Source organism: Aptenodytes forsteri, unplaced genomic scaffold (assembly GCF_000699145.1).
Source record: "Aptenodytes forsteri isolate BGI_AS27 unplaced genomic scaffold, ASM69914v1 Scaffold255, whole genome shotgun sequence".
Taxonomy (NCBI): Eukaryota; Metazoa; Chordata; class Aves; order Sphenisciformes; family Spheniscidae; genus Aptenodytes; species Aptenodytes forsteri.
Genome location: NW_008794888.1, coordinates 3,408,536 through 3,427,727, shown reverse-complemented (window position 1 = coordinate 3,427,727; position 19,192 = coordinate 3,408,536). Strand labels below are relative to the sequence as shown.

Genomic DNA, 19,192 nt, shown 5'->3' with positions numbered 1-19,192 from the left:
ACTGACTTTCAAATCAGAGTAATATTTTTTTGCTTTTTCAATCAGAAAAAGAGCAAACAGGAGTTCAAAAATGGAAAACACTTGAACCCTCCCTTTCCTCAGGCAAAAGCTTAATGGCAAAAATACTGGTACAGCCTGACTAAAGCTTTGGCTAATCTGCTCATACTATGATAGTAACTGGCTTACTACTGTCATTTGGGTATACAGAAGTTGCAGAAACAAACACTAGCCAAAACTTTATTAAATTTGTTTACCTTTAATAAGAATAAATCTAGGGAACAGGTTATACCATGCCTCAAAGAAAAAATAAATAAATCATGCTGTTGTGATACGTCCTATTGTGTAGATGACAGAATGCTGCAGGTTTCAGTGAGAAGGGATCAGTAATGAAGATGTGACTAATACTCAAATTGTGAAACTCTTCTGGCCAAGAACCTCCTTCCTCCCCAATACAGAATACTTCCATTTAGTTTTCAGTTCCTATTACTGTGGCACTTTAAGCATAATGACGTTAATAGCTCCATCCACAATAATTTAAGCTCCACGCCACGTATACTGAAATACTGGTAATAACATTTCTGGCAACATACAGTATGATGGTCTGCCTATCTCAATAAGCCCAGAGAAATGACACTATATTCCTAAGAAGTATATTTCCATGCTAACTTCCAACTTTTACTTGGATTCTGAATATCTGAGAGTCTTATATTGATGAATAATTTATATTTTAATAAAGAATAGCAGCTAGTTCTACTGGAATATTTTTCTGGCTAAGAACTTGCTGTAATTTTTGAGGTATTGCTGTACAAAGCAGAATGATTCAACACACTGAAAAATACAGTACTAGCACTGTCTGCCAAGAGCAAACATTGTGTTGCATAAGTCATCTCAGAAATTAATATAAAATTAATCCAGCTGCCCTCTACCCCAGAGTACACTGTTTTACCTCCTACATAACGCTTTGCTCGCGCAAGAAGGCATTAGACCTCCAAAATAATATTAGACAATTCTTCCTCATTCTTCTCACCTGGAATGGGAGGGTATGTGGAAATTTCTGCAAGGGAATACTGACCAAGTGGCCCACAGTGCCTCTGTTGGCTTTCTATATGCTTCTATATAGCATTCTATATTCATTTTCACCCACAGTAAGCTAGAAAACTCAGCACATCTCTCTCACTAAAAAGCAAACAGCCACTTCTCCTTCCCCTGAAGGTAAGAGAGGTAAGAATTTTCCAAATTTGGTTTGGTTTTGGTTATTTATGACCTGAATCACTGATGTTTACTTCATCTATGTGTTAAACAGTAAAATGCCGAAATAGCTGATCATTTAGCTTACACTGGGATAATTGGCATGTCTCAAGTTATAATTACAGAGCATACATCTGAGACTGCCATACTAGTTGCATTAAATGCAAGTTGTTTGTAAACTGAAATGTACGATGCCCTAAAATTGAGCATTCCCAAGAGATTTATATCAAAGTACAAAAACTGTTCCATATCATTTCTCAGCATGTTGAACTGTTTGTCAATAACTCTTAGTGGGGACTCAAGATGACCCTATCAAAATTCCTTTTTAGGAAGCTTTGGACTGGACTCTAAGAACAAAAAACATGCATGATTAATGTTCTAATTTATTGATCAAAATAAAGTAACTTTTTGTTTAGAAACACAGTTCCAGACTATTAAATGCTTTACTCCTAATATGAAAACATTGAATTTGAATGCTAATGCAATTTGAACCCTGAACTCTTTTTCAAATTTCCTTCTCTAATGTCAAGCAAGTTTCTGTATCCTTCTTAGTACAACTACATAACATATTATTGTAGAGCTTTTTTTTTTTTGCACTGAAACAGCCTGGAGAAAAGTTCAAAAAGCATGGAGAAGTATCTTTGAAATAGAATTTAACTAAATCAAGAAGGTTTTAAATAAAGAATAGTTATTTTAAAGATATAAAAGAACTTGACCAAGAGAAAATGAAAAATCATACATGAAATGCAGAAGTAGCTACAAATACCTTAGCCAGCAGCACAAGTTAGAGACTTTGTTTTGCAAGACACCACGTATCTCATTAAATTGCTGTGCTTTCTGAAACAAACACACTTGTAGTTTTTAAGGCCTTCATCTTCATGCTGTACAGCATGAAGAGGCCACTTCATTAAAATGAAGCATTATTGGAGAATTCATAAAACCAGATGTAGCAACTGACAAATAAACATAAGCTCTGATGAACCATTTCAACTACTAAGTTCTAAATACAAACCTGGTATGTGGAAACTGGAGAAGCAATATATGGCGTAATAGATGTCTGAGTGATCATTCTGTTTGCTGTAATACTGTAGGGTGACGGATAAAATCTAGAAAATGCAGAAATATTTATTAAATACCAGTTCTATGCATCTTTCATAATGCAAACTTTTTTTTCTTAGTGTGCCATTATTTAACATACCCATTTTGTAAAGCAGCTGTGGTTGGATCATACGTAAGTGTCATTCCAGCCTTTAAAATAAATTAAAAAAAAGTGGAAAGAAAGAGTTGACAAAATTAATTTTGATTGTAAATTATTTCTCTTACTCTTTCTTTAGTTGTATTATTTTTAACTGAAAATTTGTATTGAAATAGTTTATTACTATAAGTTAGGGAAAGGCTAATTGACATAAGTAATTATATAGTGAAAAGAGTCAGAGATATTGTTTATGAATTCAAGTTTCCAAGTTCCCAGCACGAGGAACAAAATGCAGTCTATGAAATACCTGGCTAAGAGAACATGTGTGTGTTTGAGAGGCAGGGCATGAAGATGATTATGTTAGGGTGTTGCCTACAATATATTAACTATAAGAATGAACGGGGAGTGCTGTTTTTCAGAAGACACATTTGAATTTTCTTGTCTCATATAAATGAGGTGTCTAGGCTTGCTAACCACAGTAAGCCTACGAAACTATTATCTCGAACATTAAAGATTAAAAAAGCTGCGGCTAAAAAAAAAAAAAAATCAATGCTGCACTGCATTGGTATACTATTTTAATCTTATGAAAGTGATGTGCATTTCAGTGCTGCATAAATCAAAGGATTATTTACTACATGTAAATAAAGTTATGTTTCAGGTAGCTTTATAATATGAGAAATCTCAGGCATATTCCTGACCAAGCTGAAGATTTTATTGTTCGCTTTAATGAGGTAGGATTTAGTGTTTCACATTTTGCCATTTTTCCTCTTAAGAAAGATACAGTCAGGTATTTTATCTGACAGTTTGCAACTCTGTAAGAGCTGCTTGCACATTTTTAACATGCAAAGAGCCAATACAAGAAGTCTCAATGCCTATCATTTTCATAAGTATTCATTATTGTACACCCACACTAAAGCTTGAAGGGAGGACTTACAAGTCTCACCTCGCCTTCTCTGTGCCATGCTCTTCCATTCTGTATATATTTATTCTGATTCTGTCTCTTTTTCTGTCCTCCATCGGCAAACTTGCACAATAAAGGTTCTGCAGGAACTAAGAAGAAAGAAGGAATATTAGTTGAAGTACCATTCATACACAGGTGTTCAGTGCTCCAAATGAGGTATGGTTTTTAAGTTATATACTCAACATGATGGTTAAATAACACGGACTCATACTACAGCATCAGCGACTGTTCTGCACAGCACAAAGATAGCTGCCACACACAAAGAGAGCATCTGGAATGCCTTCTATCTTCGATCTTCAACTACTGCTCTAAAACCTGTTGGAAAGAAACATGGTCTGTATATCCTGAGTATGTGTCTGTTGGTCTGGGGAAGAATGAGAACTGCCACCTGAATTCTGAGCTCTGCCTCTTAGGAGGTACGTCTAAGGAGGGTGGAGAATAAATCTGGCCAAAGGCCTTTAATGTATTCCACCCACCCTTTGGAGGTTTCAGTAATGTCCCAAAACTTAAACTGCTCTGCTCATCCAGAACAGCTGGCACAGTACCTCCACTTGCTCTAACCGGCACCTTTATCTCCTGCCACCTTGCACTGAAAAAATGCCACAACTGCCCATTCGCTTTTTATCTCTGCTCTATAAAAAGCATGTAATGCAACCAGAAATTCTTCAAGATTTTTCTTTTATCTTGTTCTCTGCATACTGTCATGAAATGGTATCACCATACTTTTTTCTTTTTTTTGCATAACATAATCCTGACCATGACTTCAATTTCTAATGTCAAAATTCAAGCAATGAAAAAGAAAAGTTTGCATAGTATTCTCTCCCTCTTACTAGCTTAAACTGTAATAGTTTCTGAGTACCTACGGCCGAAGCACAGCTCTGCTACATCACACCACACCCTCCCTAATCACAGGGTGGAAGCATTGTTATGACTTGGATGTGAACACTTCTCTGCCAGTAATTCCTGACACATGAGCTGTCTAAGCTTTACCATGACACTCCTCCAGTCATTTGCTGTTTGGAAACACCTGCATGAGACAGGGCTGGATCTGAAAACGTGCAAGTTTCCAAATGTAAACACATGGGGTGGGAGGGCCAACCACAAAAAACCAACCCCAAGAAAAATTTTAGCATATCTGTATCATGCAACAAAATCTATTCGTGTAACCATGGCCAGTGCTGATGCGCTCTTCACTCTGTCTGCATTTACAAAAGATGATTGGTATTGAAAACCTCAGAGACTTATAACCTGGCAGAGAGCCTGACTTCTGAACCATTGCACAAAACTAACACTAACAGCCTAGTCACCCCTGGCTTTGGATGGCATACCTAAAACACTAGCTCTGATTCTACTGGGAAAACATCCACTCCCTACACGATACATTTTTTGACAGCCTTCTCTATAAAAGATGGATGGACTGGGAGACAGAACTGGTATGTGGTTCCCTGTCTCATCTCCAACACTGACCACACATCCGTCAGAGACTTGTACCTCTCCTACCCATGCGCTGTTACTCAGCAGTCAAATAACTTCAATATCAGTCAGACTTCAGTACTAAACATGACAACTGAAATAATTTAAAACGTATTATCTTACAGAAAATGGCAATTAAAAACCTATAATCATAAAATAAACCAGGGAAAGGTGAGGCGAATGACACTGGAAAAAGTATTGGAGACCTACGGACAGTAGAGGAAATGCACAAGGAAATTAACAGAACCCCTAAAGTAGGAAACAGAAACTGGAGAACATTGCCTTCAAAATCTTGCATTTCTGAGAGGAGTTTTGGCATTCCCAGAATTGAGTTTTGCTCTGGGGTCTTCTATCGTGAGAAAAAACTTTTGTCTCGGCCTATTTGGGGCAAAAAGGTACTATATCAATATGCTGATGGGTAATTTGATGTTACTTTATAAAAACTAGATCCCAATAACCTTGGTCATCATATCACACAGCATTTTAATCCACATACAGTTCTGTTGAAATAAGAAGCGTTAATCTCAGAAGATGCTACTCTACATGGGTAAAATTGTCAGGTTCTGGTCTGAAATTATTTCGAGACTGATTTTACACAGTGAGGAGAAAAAAAATCCATCAGAAAGGGAGAGCCGAGATCCAAATACTGAAGTTAACTGCCTTAAATGAAAAAAAAGCTCTTCCCCAAGTTGAGTATCTCTGGCTACTTATAAATTATTTCAAACCATCTAGTATTGTGGAAAGCATGTGTGACTTCCAAAATACACACTATAAATTTCTGGATGAAGTCAAAAGAAACTGGCATGAGAAAGGCTTATAAAGTCATCAGAAAATACCTAAAGGTTTCTAGCCCTGTGATTCTGTATTATAGCACTCATAGGTAGCAAATACTTTATTTAAAGCTGCATTACGCTTTCATTAAAAATGCCCATAGTGAATTGTACAAAACTTTTCTGAAAGTGTTATTTGTGCTTACATTTCCCATTGGCTCAAGATAAAGATCATTTTTTTAAAAAGTCAGAGTAAACCTGTCCAACTGTTTGAATAAAATGTTCATAAAAATCTATTTTAAGAATAAGTATGATTTTTTTTTTTGTTAGTAGATAACTGAAAACAGCTAAATTTTAAATGATGAAACATCTTCTGTGGTGCATTGGAAACATTCTCCCGACAAATTTAAAGACAAAATAAAAATGGAAGAAGAATTATCCACATGTATTAGATTTTGTATATGTAATATTCAAAACCTGCAGCGATGAAAAAAAAAAATTAAAAAGGCATTAATTTGTGATTTGCCAGAATTTGGTGCTCCATCTTACTGAACACAGACGTGGTCACGGGAACCCTTGTTTTTCTGACCTTCCAGCTTCTCTTGCTCCTCAACTGTGTCCATAAATGAAGCCAAATGCTGTGAAAGCTCCAACTCATGTTAAAAAAAAGCAGACTGTCCATTTAATATTGCCAACTGTTGTGAGAAGGCTCTATAGCATTTCCCTTCCCTGATTCCAGTTCAAGATCTGAACGCTGATAGTGGCGACTGCTGCAATTGAAAGCCTAACTGCAATTTTTGGCTGGTCTTCGATACATGTGACCCGAGTACTACTGTGTTCATTGCTTCAAGAATACAATGACTGAGGGTCATCAGAGGGAGGGTCATAAGAAGGAGATAAACCTCCATGGGAGCCAAGTATGATCTATTGATCCCCCTCCCACCAAAGAATGAACACAGCCCTCGCTCTCTTAAAAATTAAATTTGAAATTTATTTCTTCAGCTTTTCTTCGTATTTTTCACAATTTTTCACAATATTTCTTCGTATTTTTCACAAATACGTAAGATGTTATCTCTCTTGCACATACAAACTTGTATATAATAGACATATGTGTAAACAAAAAATTCCAACAAGCCCTACAGACCAGCCAAGCAATCTTTTTTGTGGTCCAGGAAGGAAGGGAGAGTCATTTTTATTGTTTAATTGTTGGGAAGTGTGCAGGCCCAGTGATGAAGAGGATCATTAATCACTCAGGAACTCGTCTGTATGTGTAAGACAGAAAGGCATAGTACAAATATTCGGAGTTGCATTTACAGCTAAAGGATAGCTGATGTAAAAGGCTACGACTTACAGTGGATTTATGCTTCTGCAGCTAAGACACCATGTTTAAAATGCCCACTCTGCTGACACTTAATGAAAAGCAACAGACACTGTGAATGGTTTGTAGACGTCTGTTGTGCTGCTGCCACAGAGGCGTTCTGTAACCGTGAGCTTTCCTGTGCTTTAACAGCAGGTCAGTGCTTTAAAATCTGGCTGTGAAAAGTGTTGACCATCTCCTCCTGCCCTGAATCATCCTCCTCTAGGGCTAATGTTTTTACGGAAGAAAGACTGAATGCAGTATTAGTCCAGAGAGTAAATACTTCCTTGTCATACACATGTTGTGCACATGTATACATTAGAATTCAGTCTTCGTTTGTTCAGTGTCTACCCAAATATGTACCAGGTGATACTATAAATGCAAGAACAAAATTGATGTTCTTACGTTGGACTTTGTGTTTACACCCTTGACTTTACCTGGCTAACGTTATCAACTTTTCAATAAACCCTGCTTTCAGATACTAAAAAAATACAACAAAATGGTTTTAAAATACTATTCTTTTAATCAGTTTTCAATTAAACTGCATCTTTTAGTGACTTTCATTGCTTATTTTCTAGTGACAAAGCATATGGGACTAATGAATTCTGGCACTAAAACCTCACTTTAATGATAGAGCAAGCCTGTACAGCTAGAAACTTTTGCCAAAAGCTGTGGGAATTAAAAAAAGAAGTTGTGCAACCCAAGATCTCAGTAGCTTTATATGTTTAAAGAGAAACTAAATATATACTCTTCACCATCCTAACCTTCACTTAAACGCAGTGCTCAGGGTTACATTTATTTAATAATTTACACAGCGTTTAATAATTTGTCACAGGAGTATATTTTGAGTGGTTTTAAGTAGTATTTTTCTTTTCTATACTGCTTAGCTTTAAGAAGCAACACTGGAAATTACAAACTATGAGAATTAGAGCACTAAAAGCTTCTAATCTTTGATCTAATGGGTAAAATCTTGGTTCCTCTGCCTTCAGTGTGACAATCAGGAGTAACATCAGCGCTGTGACCTCTTGATACCCTTTAGCAGTGGTTTTCAGAATGTGGTTCATGGATTATTTCTAAAGGATCTGTGAAAGATAACTAAGAAATGTGAGTTTATGGTCCAACGGCTTAAATTCACTATATAGAGATCTGCAGTGCTGGATACTTCGTAAAGGTAAGCAAATAGAAAAAGCTCGAAAATGACTGCCACAAGATAACTACTTCAAGGCTCCATTTTCACTCCTCTCCTGCACTAGAAACATGTCCAAAATCAGAATAATTTCAAACAGTAGTGTCTACCACAGCTGGTGGACCTCTTCCTAGTCTACAGTCAAGAGCACAGGCAGGAGCAGGGCTCTCACACCTGTCTTCAATTTCCTCCCTAAAACAGAATCTGAGTGATCAATATCTTTACCGTAAGTGGGAAGAGGAGGCTGGGTCATGGATAACCTGTGATTTTTGGGTCATCACCATAATCCACCATTCCTGAAGCTAAAATGGTATGGGCTGCTCAGCAAAAATGCTCTTTACCTTACACCCATTAAAACAAAATCACCTAAGTTATTTTTCAGTAAAAGAAGTATTAAATAATCCATAAAGCCTACACAACAGGCATAAAAAGCTTTTTAACTTCTATATTTTTCATTTTAAATGTAAGAGAGACAAATACACTCAGACTTACACATACCTTACCTATTCTTCACCACAACTGCTTTATGTAATTATTTATATAATTATTCTCATGTATCATCACGCAGCTATAAGCTGCTGTGATAGGGAGGAGATGCCTTTCATGATTTTGCACAGTAGATCATTTCTACAATTGTTACGGGTCCAACACAAGACAACAAGACAACGAACATTAAGTATCATCTTTAGGGGAGGGAGGCTAAGTATGCTGCTCTGTCCTCACTACTCATCTTCTGTGTCCTGGCTCCTTGTACTAATCTACTCTCTGTTTCCTCCAATTCACGTCATGAGGTTCACGTTTCACAGGAGAATAGTAAAGCTTTAAATATCACATTATTCACTGAAAACAATAATTCTTTAAAGAGAAAAGTAGAACTAAATGCAAAAGTTATTTCAAGATTATAGCAATCACGTAATAAACATACAGTTGAGAAGAGAATTAAATCAAAGTCCTGAGAGAAATGGACAGAAACTCATAGTCCATAAAGCAGAACAAACTATTACAATAACTTACATAACAAAAGCACAAACCCCAACTACAACAAATGGTGAAACTAATACACCACTCCTAGGAGTTTTAGGATTATACCAACTTGCAATGCATTTGAAATTGCTCTCTGAGCTAACCTTCCTTCTCCCTGACTGAAGACAAACAAGGACACACTAAATATTGAATATATTTCGTTAAGCTAATATGGAGCAGGGTAACAAAGCCTGAACAGCTTGTTACATCTGGGTTCAGCTTGCTTGGTATCATCAATGCCCAGTCACTCAACTCAATTCTACAGTCGATGCTTTTGTGACTGCCCTGTGCTACACTTGTCCCTCTCAGATTCACAGAGGTTTTTCTGTTCTGCCTTCTCATGCTCCAGAGGTTTCACCTATGCCTCCTATAACTGTGTTTAACCCATTCTTCCATTTAAACCCAAACTTAGTTAAAATAACAAAGCTGCATTATGAAAGCATGTTTTTGTTGAACAGATGTTCTTCCTCCCACACCTATTTCATTACAGGCCCATCTCTCCTACCCTCCTCATCCTGATATCAGTGTTTTTATAGCCAGCTCCCTTTGCTGATTTTAGCCAAGTTTCTAGGACACAATGTTTTAATTTAAACATAGTTCCAGTTCTACAATTTTATTTTGCATGTATTTGATCTTGCTCTTCTATAACCCCAAAGGATGCTAATCTATTTCAAAACATTTTCCCAACCTTTGTTTGTCCAAGAGCTTTCTCACTACATCCACTTTTCTCTGTGCCGGTAGTCCAAGACCACAGTTGCCCCATGACTCTGCCCCACTTTTTGGCAGACTGCAGCATATTATTATGCGTAAGCTGCGTCGTCGAATAAGACTGCATTATTGGACACGTGCTTGCTACGTGGTGAGAAACTCCAGGTAGAATTTGAACTACACAACAAAATTGAGTGTCTTTAATAAACATGGTTCTCACGACTCCCTTATGCACCTACTTATCGGTCGCATTTTTCAGCATCACGGAGGGTGCGACTCACCTCACTTAACTGACTTTCAGACATTTAGAGTTATCTATTTCTGAGCAACTCATCTAGACAATCTTTGTAACCACAAGGACAGCTGACAGCAAAGATATGTCAGTCTCTGGAGGTGTGTGCTTCTTTACCTATTTTAGACAGAGAGCCTAGACGACTACTTTGCCAAGTAAGCATTAGAAGTTAAAGTCTGTGAGGTGGATTACATCTTGAGATCACTCTTTAGTTTCCACTTCCTGACAATCACCAGTTCTGTGCAGATTTCTTGTCCCTCATTAATCATACTTTTCTGGTAAATGTTTTCCTCCACACTGCAGAAATCATTCTTACAATTCTGTGCAGCAACTTTTTATTTCTACCTGGTTGAACCTGATCATATAAGGGTGCAACTCCAGCTTCAGCAATGGTCCGCAGAGCGTGATTAGCAATGACATGCTTGATGGCTCGTTCATTGAGAACAGGATAATGCAAGTGAAAATAAAAATGAGCAAACTAAAAAGCACTAATAGGAGGTTCTGTTACAGTCTTTTTATTGGCTCTAAGTGAATAGAAACCCCTATATGTTAATTTGAACTCTTGGTTTCTCCATACTTTTTACTCTTAATTATGTCCAAGCCATAGCAGCACTATAAAACTGATCACAGAGGGTGGATCAGAGCACAGTCAGCATTCAGAGAAAATCGTTCCATGATCTCCTTGTCCCTAAAGGGATTTTCCATCTCATAAAACAGATTGCTAAATATATGAAATAGAAAAGTAAATGTTACAGCCCCTATGTATAACAAAATTTTAACTAAATAATCTCAGCAATCAATCCCAATGCAAAGGGTCTGCAAAAGCCAAGCCAGGGAAGTCAAAACCCTGCGTTACGTTAGTGGTGAAGGGAGTGGTTTCCTGTGCTCTGAAGCAGCTTTCCATCCCTACCGCAGCACAGACAGCCTCAAACTGCAGTAATCTTTCACGGATGAGGCATGTATATAGTTTTACTAAACAAGCCACATTCTTGTCTGCCTGCCGAAGGCTGCTTTCCTGCTCCTCGGTGTCGGGGTCTGGCTGCGGAGAACATTTCACCAGCAGGGTAAAGGTGGCTTCAGCAACCACATCAACAACGTAATTGGTGAAATTCCCACTTGGGATTCTCAATAAAATGGTTACCGAAAGCTGCCTGGAATGTCAGGCATGTATTCCTTCCTCCCTTATTGTCCTCTTTTCTTTTTATTTTCCTCTGCTACTTTGAATTTCCTTTCCTCATTTGTAAGTGTTTATAGAATATACATTTTGTCTCTTAGAAACAGTGCTGACAAAGCAGGCAAACTGATGAGGAACTCGGTGTAACAACAAAATTGCGCTATGTAGCTTCTCTGCATTTTGCCTTGCACAATACTTCTAGAAGTAGCATTCTTTGTTGACCTCCTTCCATCCTCCTGAAGAACCTCAAAGCCTACTTTGACTTGAGAGTCACAGCTCCCCAATGAATGAAAGTGCCTGGTGTTAAGGCACTGCTGCAGAATCTATTTTTTTCTAATCAAATCTTTTTTTTGAAAATTACTTCAAAAAAATCACCAACAGATGGCAAAAGTAGTCCATTTTTTGCCTCTCAAAAAAAATTGTCCACGGACAATCAGCCAAATTCTGTTCTGATACACATACAACACATATTTGTCTCCTGACTTCAACTGGGATTATGTGGGATGTAAATTTGCGCATAGCTGGCTTAAGGCATCTTAGCTGCTTGTCTATCTGCTAGGAGAGAACACTACTAGATTCCTAGAAAAGGTTTACAGTAGAAAAGTGATATACTGTGTTCCAAGTGAGCAAGTATTACAGTCATCCAACAAGACAGTTTAATTTTAATAAGCCTGCCTCTGAATGAGAAGCCAGATACAACAATCACCATAACAGGCTTCCACTATGTAAGCAGTAACCCATTCATACATCTCGTTAGAAATACATGCAACATACCAGAAACTCCTGCTGGTGTCTTGATGAATTTTCCATTAAAATGAGCAATCACTGCTTCACATTTTTCTGTTGACTCCATTCTAAGAAAATAAAGAATAATTTACATAAATTAAACACTCATCCAGATTCCCATGTCTGTGATTTTTTTAAAGCATATTTCTTGCTTTATCTCGCTTCACTTTTGAGGCTTGCTTTCCCACATGTGAGCAATACAGAGGATGTTTTGTAAGAACACACAACTTCAGAAAGGTAAACTAAACTCAGTTAACATTTTATGCACTCTGAGGCCAAAGTCAGTGCCAAACTGCAAATACAATACCCTTATTTACTTAGAAATTAGGCAGAACATAACTTGGACAGCTATAGTACAAAGTACCTATGCTGTCTTGAAGGAAGCAGAAGGACTGATCCACAATCATTCACAACTGAATCCTTAGTGTCCATTATACATACAACAAATGTTAATGCCACTTTTGATAGAGGATTCTGAAGTGTCTGTACAGTTTAAGAGTAATAAACTCAAATATAAACATGCCTGACCGCATGACCCAAACTGCCTTTGCAGCTTTTAGCTTACACATATCATCCCAACTAAATGATGTACCTGTCTCTTATTTAATTGTCTCCAAGTTACCTTCAAAACAGGAACCAATAACAGAATAGCTGTGACGGCTACTGAGAATTTAACCAGCATCCTGAACAGGTTTGTGCACTTATGTTGTCAAAACTAGACTTAATAGACTGGGTGGACTACTGGTGAGCTAGTGCTAGTCTGGGAGTGGCTCTGTAGGTTGCAGCTACATCATCACATTGCAGTGTAGACATGTCGGTCCTGCCTGCCAGCTTGGACTAAGTTGCAATGGATGACCGAGACATGCAAGTCTATTTTAGAAGAAGAATATATTTTGCAGCTGTCTGCAAGATGATATTTGGATAATGCGGAACAGAGGTTTTCTTTTTATTTGTTCATTAAGTTCTGTAATTCAGATCCACAAATTAGGCCAATGGCCTCAGCAGCAAAGAAGCAGTACTAAAAATTACTAAGTCTTGGCACCTTTTTAATTCCAATAGCCTTTCTGCACAGGCCAATTAAATATAGTCATAGACAACAAGCAAAATCATCAAAATGCCAGACTGAACAAAAAGGTTTCTTCATGGTTTCAAAAATACCTTCTAGAGAATTTTCAGAAGTTCTGGATTGTTGGATCTGCATCAAAGAAATCTAATTTTTTTTTTGTCTCACATGAAACAAACAATATAATTTAGTTTCAGACTCAAGTCTGGACTTGATAAAATATATTACCCCTTATTAAACTAATAAAATGCTCCCAAAGGCAAGGAATTAAAATCTTTATTTAATGTCTACCTGTTTCTTGGACAATTTTAACTTTTTCTGGATTGTTGGATCTGCATCAAAGAAATCTAATTTTTTTTTTGTCTCACATGAAACAAACAATATAATTTAGTTTCAGACTCAAGTCTGGACTTGATAAAATATATTACCCCTTATTAAACTAATAAAATGCTCCCAAAGGCAAGGAATTAAAATCTTTATTTAATGTCTACCTGTTTCTTGGACAATTTTAACTTTAACTAATATATCCAAAAATGTTCCAATACCTACCTTGCAGAAGGGGAGAAATTCTGATTAGATATGACCAACAGCTTATTCTTGGACAATTTTAACTTTAACTAATATTTATCCAAAAATGTTCCAATACCTACCTTGCAGAAGGGGAGAAATTCTGATTAGATATGACAGCAACAGCTTATTCTATAAATTATGTATAATACATGTATGTGAATAAAAGTATGTATATAAAAATAATTTCACATCTATGCATATATAAAAAACATATAATGTATAATACAGAACCTATTGAGAAAATACTTACTTTAAAACTAATCTCTCAATGTCTTTAATACAAGCAAGGTTTTGGATACACACAAGTCTTTTTGACTTTTACATACAATTCTAAAATTCTTCCAGCTATATTAGAATAAAAGCATTCCTAAAATACCACTGAGTCAAGGTAGAGTTGGTTAGCAAGTTTAGGGACAAAAGACTGGATAAATTCGTAATGCCTACTGAATTTTAGCTTGGGTGTTACTGGATTCTGCCCTTCATAGTACCAAAAAGTGAAAGCTGCATTTAAGCAAGTACCAGTATTTTTCAAAATTAGTAAATAAAACTTTTGGATATATATTGCTTTGTACGTCATCCAAAAACATACATATGTTCTGTGTATACTTGTATGAAGTTCCCACTCAAATACTTATGCATATGCTTATATGAAAAAAATACAAGTGTATGAATGAAATAAAAATGACCAATTAATTTTACACCAAAAATATTACAAATACTTATTGATTCATTTAAAGGGGACCAGAAGAAATTTTGGTAGAAACCAAACTTGCTGGTTTTGCACTCTTAAATAAAGGAATATCATTCCATTTTTTCTGATTTTGTTCCTTTGCGTTATCTTCTTGCAACTGGACAGTCTGCCAAGCAAATAAACTGGGGAGGGTGCATGGGATTTAAAAAAAAAAAAAACAAACAAAAAACAACCCACAGCGCTGTGAACTATCCATAGTCAACTCACAGGGAAACCAATCCCTAAAAATTCTGGCTTCATCAGGACACATAATTTGTTCAGTTCTTTTCTGTGCACTAATTTGAGATTCTGCTATTTGTTCAAATGCAGAGCTATTGTAATACTGGCTGAACATCTGAATTTGACTGCTGACAGAGATTTTACAACATATTTTGAGAATCCAAATTCTTTGCTCAAAGCATGCCCCCTATTTTTGATGATAGAAATCTCCAATCTAAAGCCTCCAAATTTTGATTGCCATATTAGGTTTAAAGAAGGATTTAATAGATAGAAAAAAGGCACAGAAAAAGCTTCAATGAAGAGACCCCAGAACAACCAACTGAATTAACTAGAGAAAAAGTAGACTCACATGGACAGAATATTTGGGAGGTTTCTACTAACTTATGGAAAATATTTGTTCTTGTTGATTTGGGAGAGATATTTGACCGAGTTGTCAAATATTTTAAGGTGCGATTTGCTGTAAGTGAATACAAATATTTTCTTTCCCAGATGACAACATGTTAATGAGCCAGAAAATTCAAAGGGCTGACATTCAAAGGGCAATGATGAGTCTAAGGAACTCATCAGTCAGAGGAACTAATGAAGAAAAAGGAGGAAAAAAAAAAAGGGGGGTGCGGGGGGGTGGGGTTCTTCCTTATGGTCTCCTGTCTCGAATTCAAACCTCAAAAGCCAGAAATGTCACAGAACTTTCTGTGAAGCACTGCATAACTCTTGCTTACTGGTTCAGGGATAGAGGAGAAAGGAGAAGTACAGAAAAGAGGAGGAAGCGGTGGAGAGTGAGCTCTTATTCTAGAGAGTTGTCCAGTAAGAGCAATAGATTCAGATTTAGCCATCTAAGCGAGATGAGACACAGCCATATTTGCTTTACCAAAGGAAGAATTAACAAAACCTTGCTGGTATCTCTATCTAGATCTCCCTTTTCTTTAAAACCTTGATCATTTTCAATAATTTCTGCCTTTTCCTCCTATTCCTGCCTTTTTAATTAAAAAAAGGAAAAAAGCTGCCAGCATAGCTCACGCCACTGAAGTACCTTGCAAAGCCAACACCACGGCTTGTCCCACTTGAGTCCCGCAGTATCCTCGTAGAGATAACCTGCCCAAACGGTTTAAGCATGTTCTCAAGCTCCTGCTCATCCATTGAAAGCGGCAAATTGGAAATGTATAAGTTAGTCGGATCTTGTTCTTGTTGCTGAAAGAGAATTAAAAACAATTGTTATTGTTGTTGCCACCAGAAAGACATTTTGCATATAAAATAACAGCAATTACATATAACTACTAGTACAGATTTTTACTTCTCAGGCCCCTTTCTAAAGGCTGCTCCTCCCTAGTATTAGTGACCTCCATCTTCTGTCACTGTATACAGCATTCCTGAGAAAAGCTCTCCTCCTCCTATTACTGCTGACAACAACATTTTTACGTGGAGATAAAGGTGAATAATTGAGCAGCTTATAGTTCATATTACAACTTCATGTTTCAGATTTTTCTGAAAGAAAAAAAAGCAAAAACAAGATAAAGAAAAGAAATTAGCAGACTAGGAAATATAAGACTGGTGGAAAGAACTAAAAAAAGCCAGAGGTAAATTAAAAAGAGAAAAGATTGGAATGACAATAATACAGGGAAAAAAGGAGACAATGCATTTAAGAGTATGTACATTGCCAAAACATTACCACAAGAATAGGCTGATACACACAGAAGTGAGTGGGACGCCATCTCCTTCTCCCACACATGAAAGTTTTTGAGTTTTCATCAAACTTTTACATTATGCATTCAGACAATACAAAAGTCTTCCAAAAACTTTCTCTAGAAACAGACAAAATGACAGATGAGGGCAGCCAGAAGATGAGCGAATAGGGAGGAGACAAATGTTGTCACATCTTTGCCATTCCCCTAACCTTAGGCTATCTACTTTGTGTGATCTATGCATGTACCACAAAATTCCATCTCAATCAAAGTAACATTTTTGTTGAAATTTATCATTTCCAGTGCTCGTCTACAGATTCTCCAGCTGTCGTTAGGGAGCATCTCTTGCATCGCTCTCATACTGCTAATCGCTGGCCATGCTCCGTGACGAAATGCATTCTTAATCTACACAGATCTATATGACTTGGCCCTTACAGTTGTGCAAAACCTCGATGCCATCATTGTGGTTCCCTGTACAGATCTAAGTCTCTGCAGGATGCATTATATTCAGTAGAACTTTTTTGGCATTAGGAATGATATGATTTGAAACAAATACAATTTTGGTGGCATAGTCCTCAGTGTATTTTCATTCTGTACAAGAGGGCTAACTGACTTATAGGGAAGTTTGAATCAAACCAGAAAACAAAAAACAAAACCACAACACTTTCTTACTGGAATTAAAGCATTTATTAAAGTGATTGTACCTGTATAGGTGGTGATACCTTCTTATGCGGATTAGACATCAATTTGTCCTTAAGCTGCCCTTATGTTAATAACATCTCAGTATCTTTGGTAGCATATTGCATAATTTAATAATTTGCTATCCTGGATATCACCTCTCAGTTGGGGTTGGTTTTCCCTAGGACAAAAAAAGAAAAGGAGTGGGGGCTGGGGCGGGGGGGGGAGGTTGTGCCTTTTAGGCACAGAAATGAATTCTCATGTTCCAAAAACTAATGAAAGTTAAAAATGGAGAAGAATTCTATGCTTATGGACCTCCACTATTTGTGTTTTCGCCCTGAGTCTCACACTCATTTAGAAAGGGCTTTCAAGTTTTCTGTAAAGGTTTTTGAGAAACTTCAGCATTGAAGGACCTATAAAAGGGAAATATGTTCCCATTACATCCTCCTGATCTGCACGCTATGCCACTGATATGACTGTAATTCCTAATCACGCTGAAATCCCACATACCTTAAAAACACAAACTTTTCCAAGTGCCCAAGTGTTATCCTAGTCAGTCCCTTCACAGTCCATTACAAACGGCATTGGACTACCATGTATGTTTTTCCTTGTGTTACCTAGTGGGAATATCCCCCCCCCCCAAATAACACTGAATCTATGCAGTACACACGGAAGTTTGTGATTTAAATTACCTTAGAATATCTGACCTCTCTTTCATATTAGAAAAATCAGCAGAAAGAAGACAAGAAAATGGATTCACTGGGAGGCCAGAGCTGACATTAATATTCACTGCTGGGCAGTGTTCAACCATGAGGGAAAACCTATGTTACAGTAGTTGTATCTTTGACACACAGTTCAAATTTCCTCAGGTAGGAATGTGAGATGAAGACAGCTTTCACGTTTTTAGAATTAGTTTGTTAACTTAGATTGTATTAACCAATTTTGTTTTGCACCTTGAGATATGAAGGCTTACTTCCTTCTTTAATGAACGCTATTAGCAAAAGCTTTACAGGAGGTGTTAGCCATGGGCATTACAAAACCACATTTGTAGCTATAGCATAATTTTCTGAAACTCCGAATAGTATTTGAAGGAAAAATCTTGGATTTTTTACTTCTTATTATAAGCTGTAAAATGTATTGCACACAAATACCCTAAAACTTCCCTAAATAACCTAAAACAGTATGCAAGCTGGAAAATCAGACCCTTTGCATATTTTCATCTAGTTTGCTAATGTTTTCATTCTGTAGTAACAGAAAGTCTGAATTATATTATAAAAATGTTCTCATTAAAAAGCCTAACAACATTTGGAAAGATAAAAACAGGCCCCATTTTGTTCACACTAATAAAAATGTAATTTACATGCAAAAAAGAAATGCTTACGTTCAGAAACACCTAATAGAGAATGAAATTCAGTCAACTGCAGAATGTCAGAGCAAGCTCTTTTATTTGGGTAACTGGGGAGATCACATTCCCCTTCTCTTGGGCTCCTATTCCAGCCTAGGGGGTTACCACACTTTTGCATTATACAGGCAGTGTATTCAGGATGAGAGATTGTGAGCTTTCCTTGCCAAAAGGGACACAAAGACCTACTGCGATTCACTGTAACACATGAAGATATTCCTCCATACACACTGGGAAGCTCGATTCCTGTACCTATCCACCTAGCAGACAAAACTTCATGCCACAAAATCATGTAACAACATTGTTAGAGAAGGGAATGCTCAACTTCGAAAAAGAGTATTAGCGACTTCACCACTAACCCACATTGTAAATCCCTTAGGAACGGAGGAAAAAAGAAGTGCATCTGAGGAAACCATTCTAAGGAAATGGCTTTCTCTGAGCAGAAAGCATTTTGTGATGGAAAAATTTGACTTGCAGCCCATGAAACAATCTGTATTTTGTATTAGTAACTACATTGGGTTTTGGTCAGGTGAGTGCTGAATGGGTGACTGGAAAGGACTTACTTCTGCTTTCCTGACCCTTTCTCTATGTCAGTGTCACGGTTTAACCTCAGTTGGCAACTGAGCACCACACAGCCACTCGCACACACACACCCCC

At 37.1% G+C, this 19,192-nt stretch overlaps 1 protein-coding gene across 4 annotated transcripts in view; it reads right to left on the bottom strand.

The window, feature by feature from the left end:
- Window positions 1-19,192, bottom strand: part of RBMS1 (RNA binding motif single stranded interacting protein 1) — a 117,087-nt gene that overhangs the window by 9,089 nt on the left and 88,806 nt on the right. For 3 of the 4 annotated variants that reach the window (XM_019470942.1, XM_019470943.1, XM_009274911.2), the window contains exons 5-9: window positions 15,807-15,964; window positions 12,162-12,241; window positions 3,378-3,493; window positions 2,447-2,496; window positions 2,261-2,354 (exon numbers count right to left, since the gene is read on the bottom strand). In XM_019470942.1, coding sequence (XP_019326487.1) covers window positions 2,261-2,354; window positions 2,447-2,496; window positions 3,378-3,493; window positions 12,162-12,241; window positions 15,807-15,964 — 498 coding nt within the window. The remainder of the gene's footprint in view (window positions 1-2,260; window positions 2,355-2,446; window positions 2,497-3,377; window positions 3,494-12,161; window positions 12,242-15,806; window positions 15,965-19,192) is intronic. The other variant, XM_019470944.1, reaches the window with a different exon arrangement.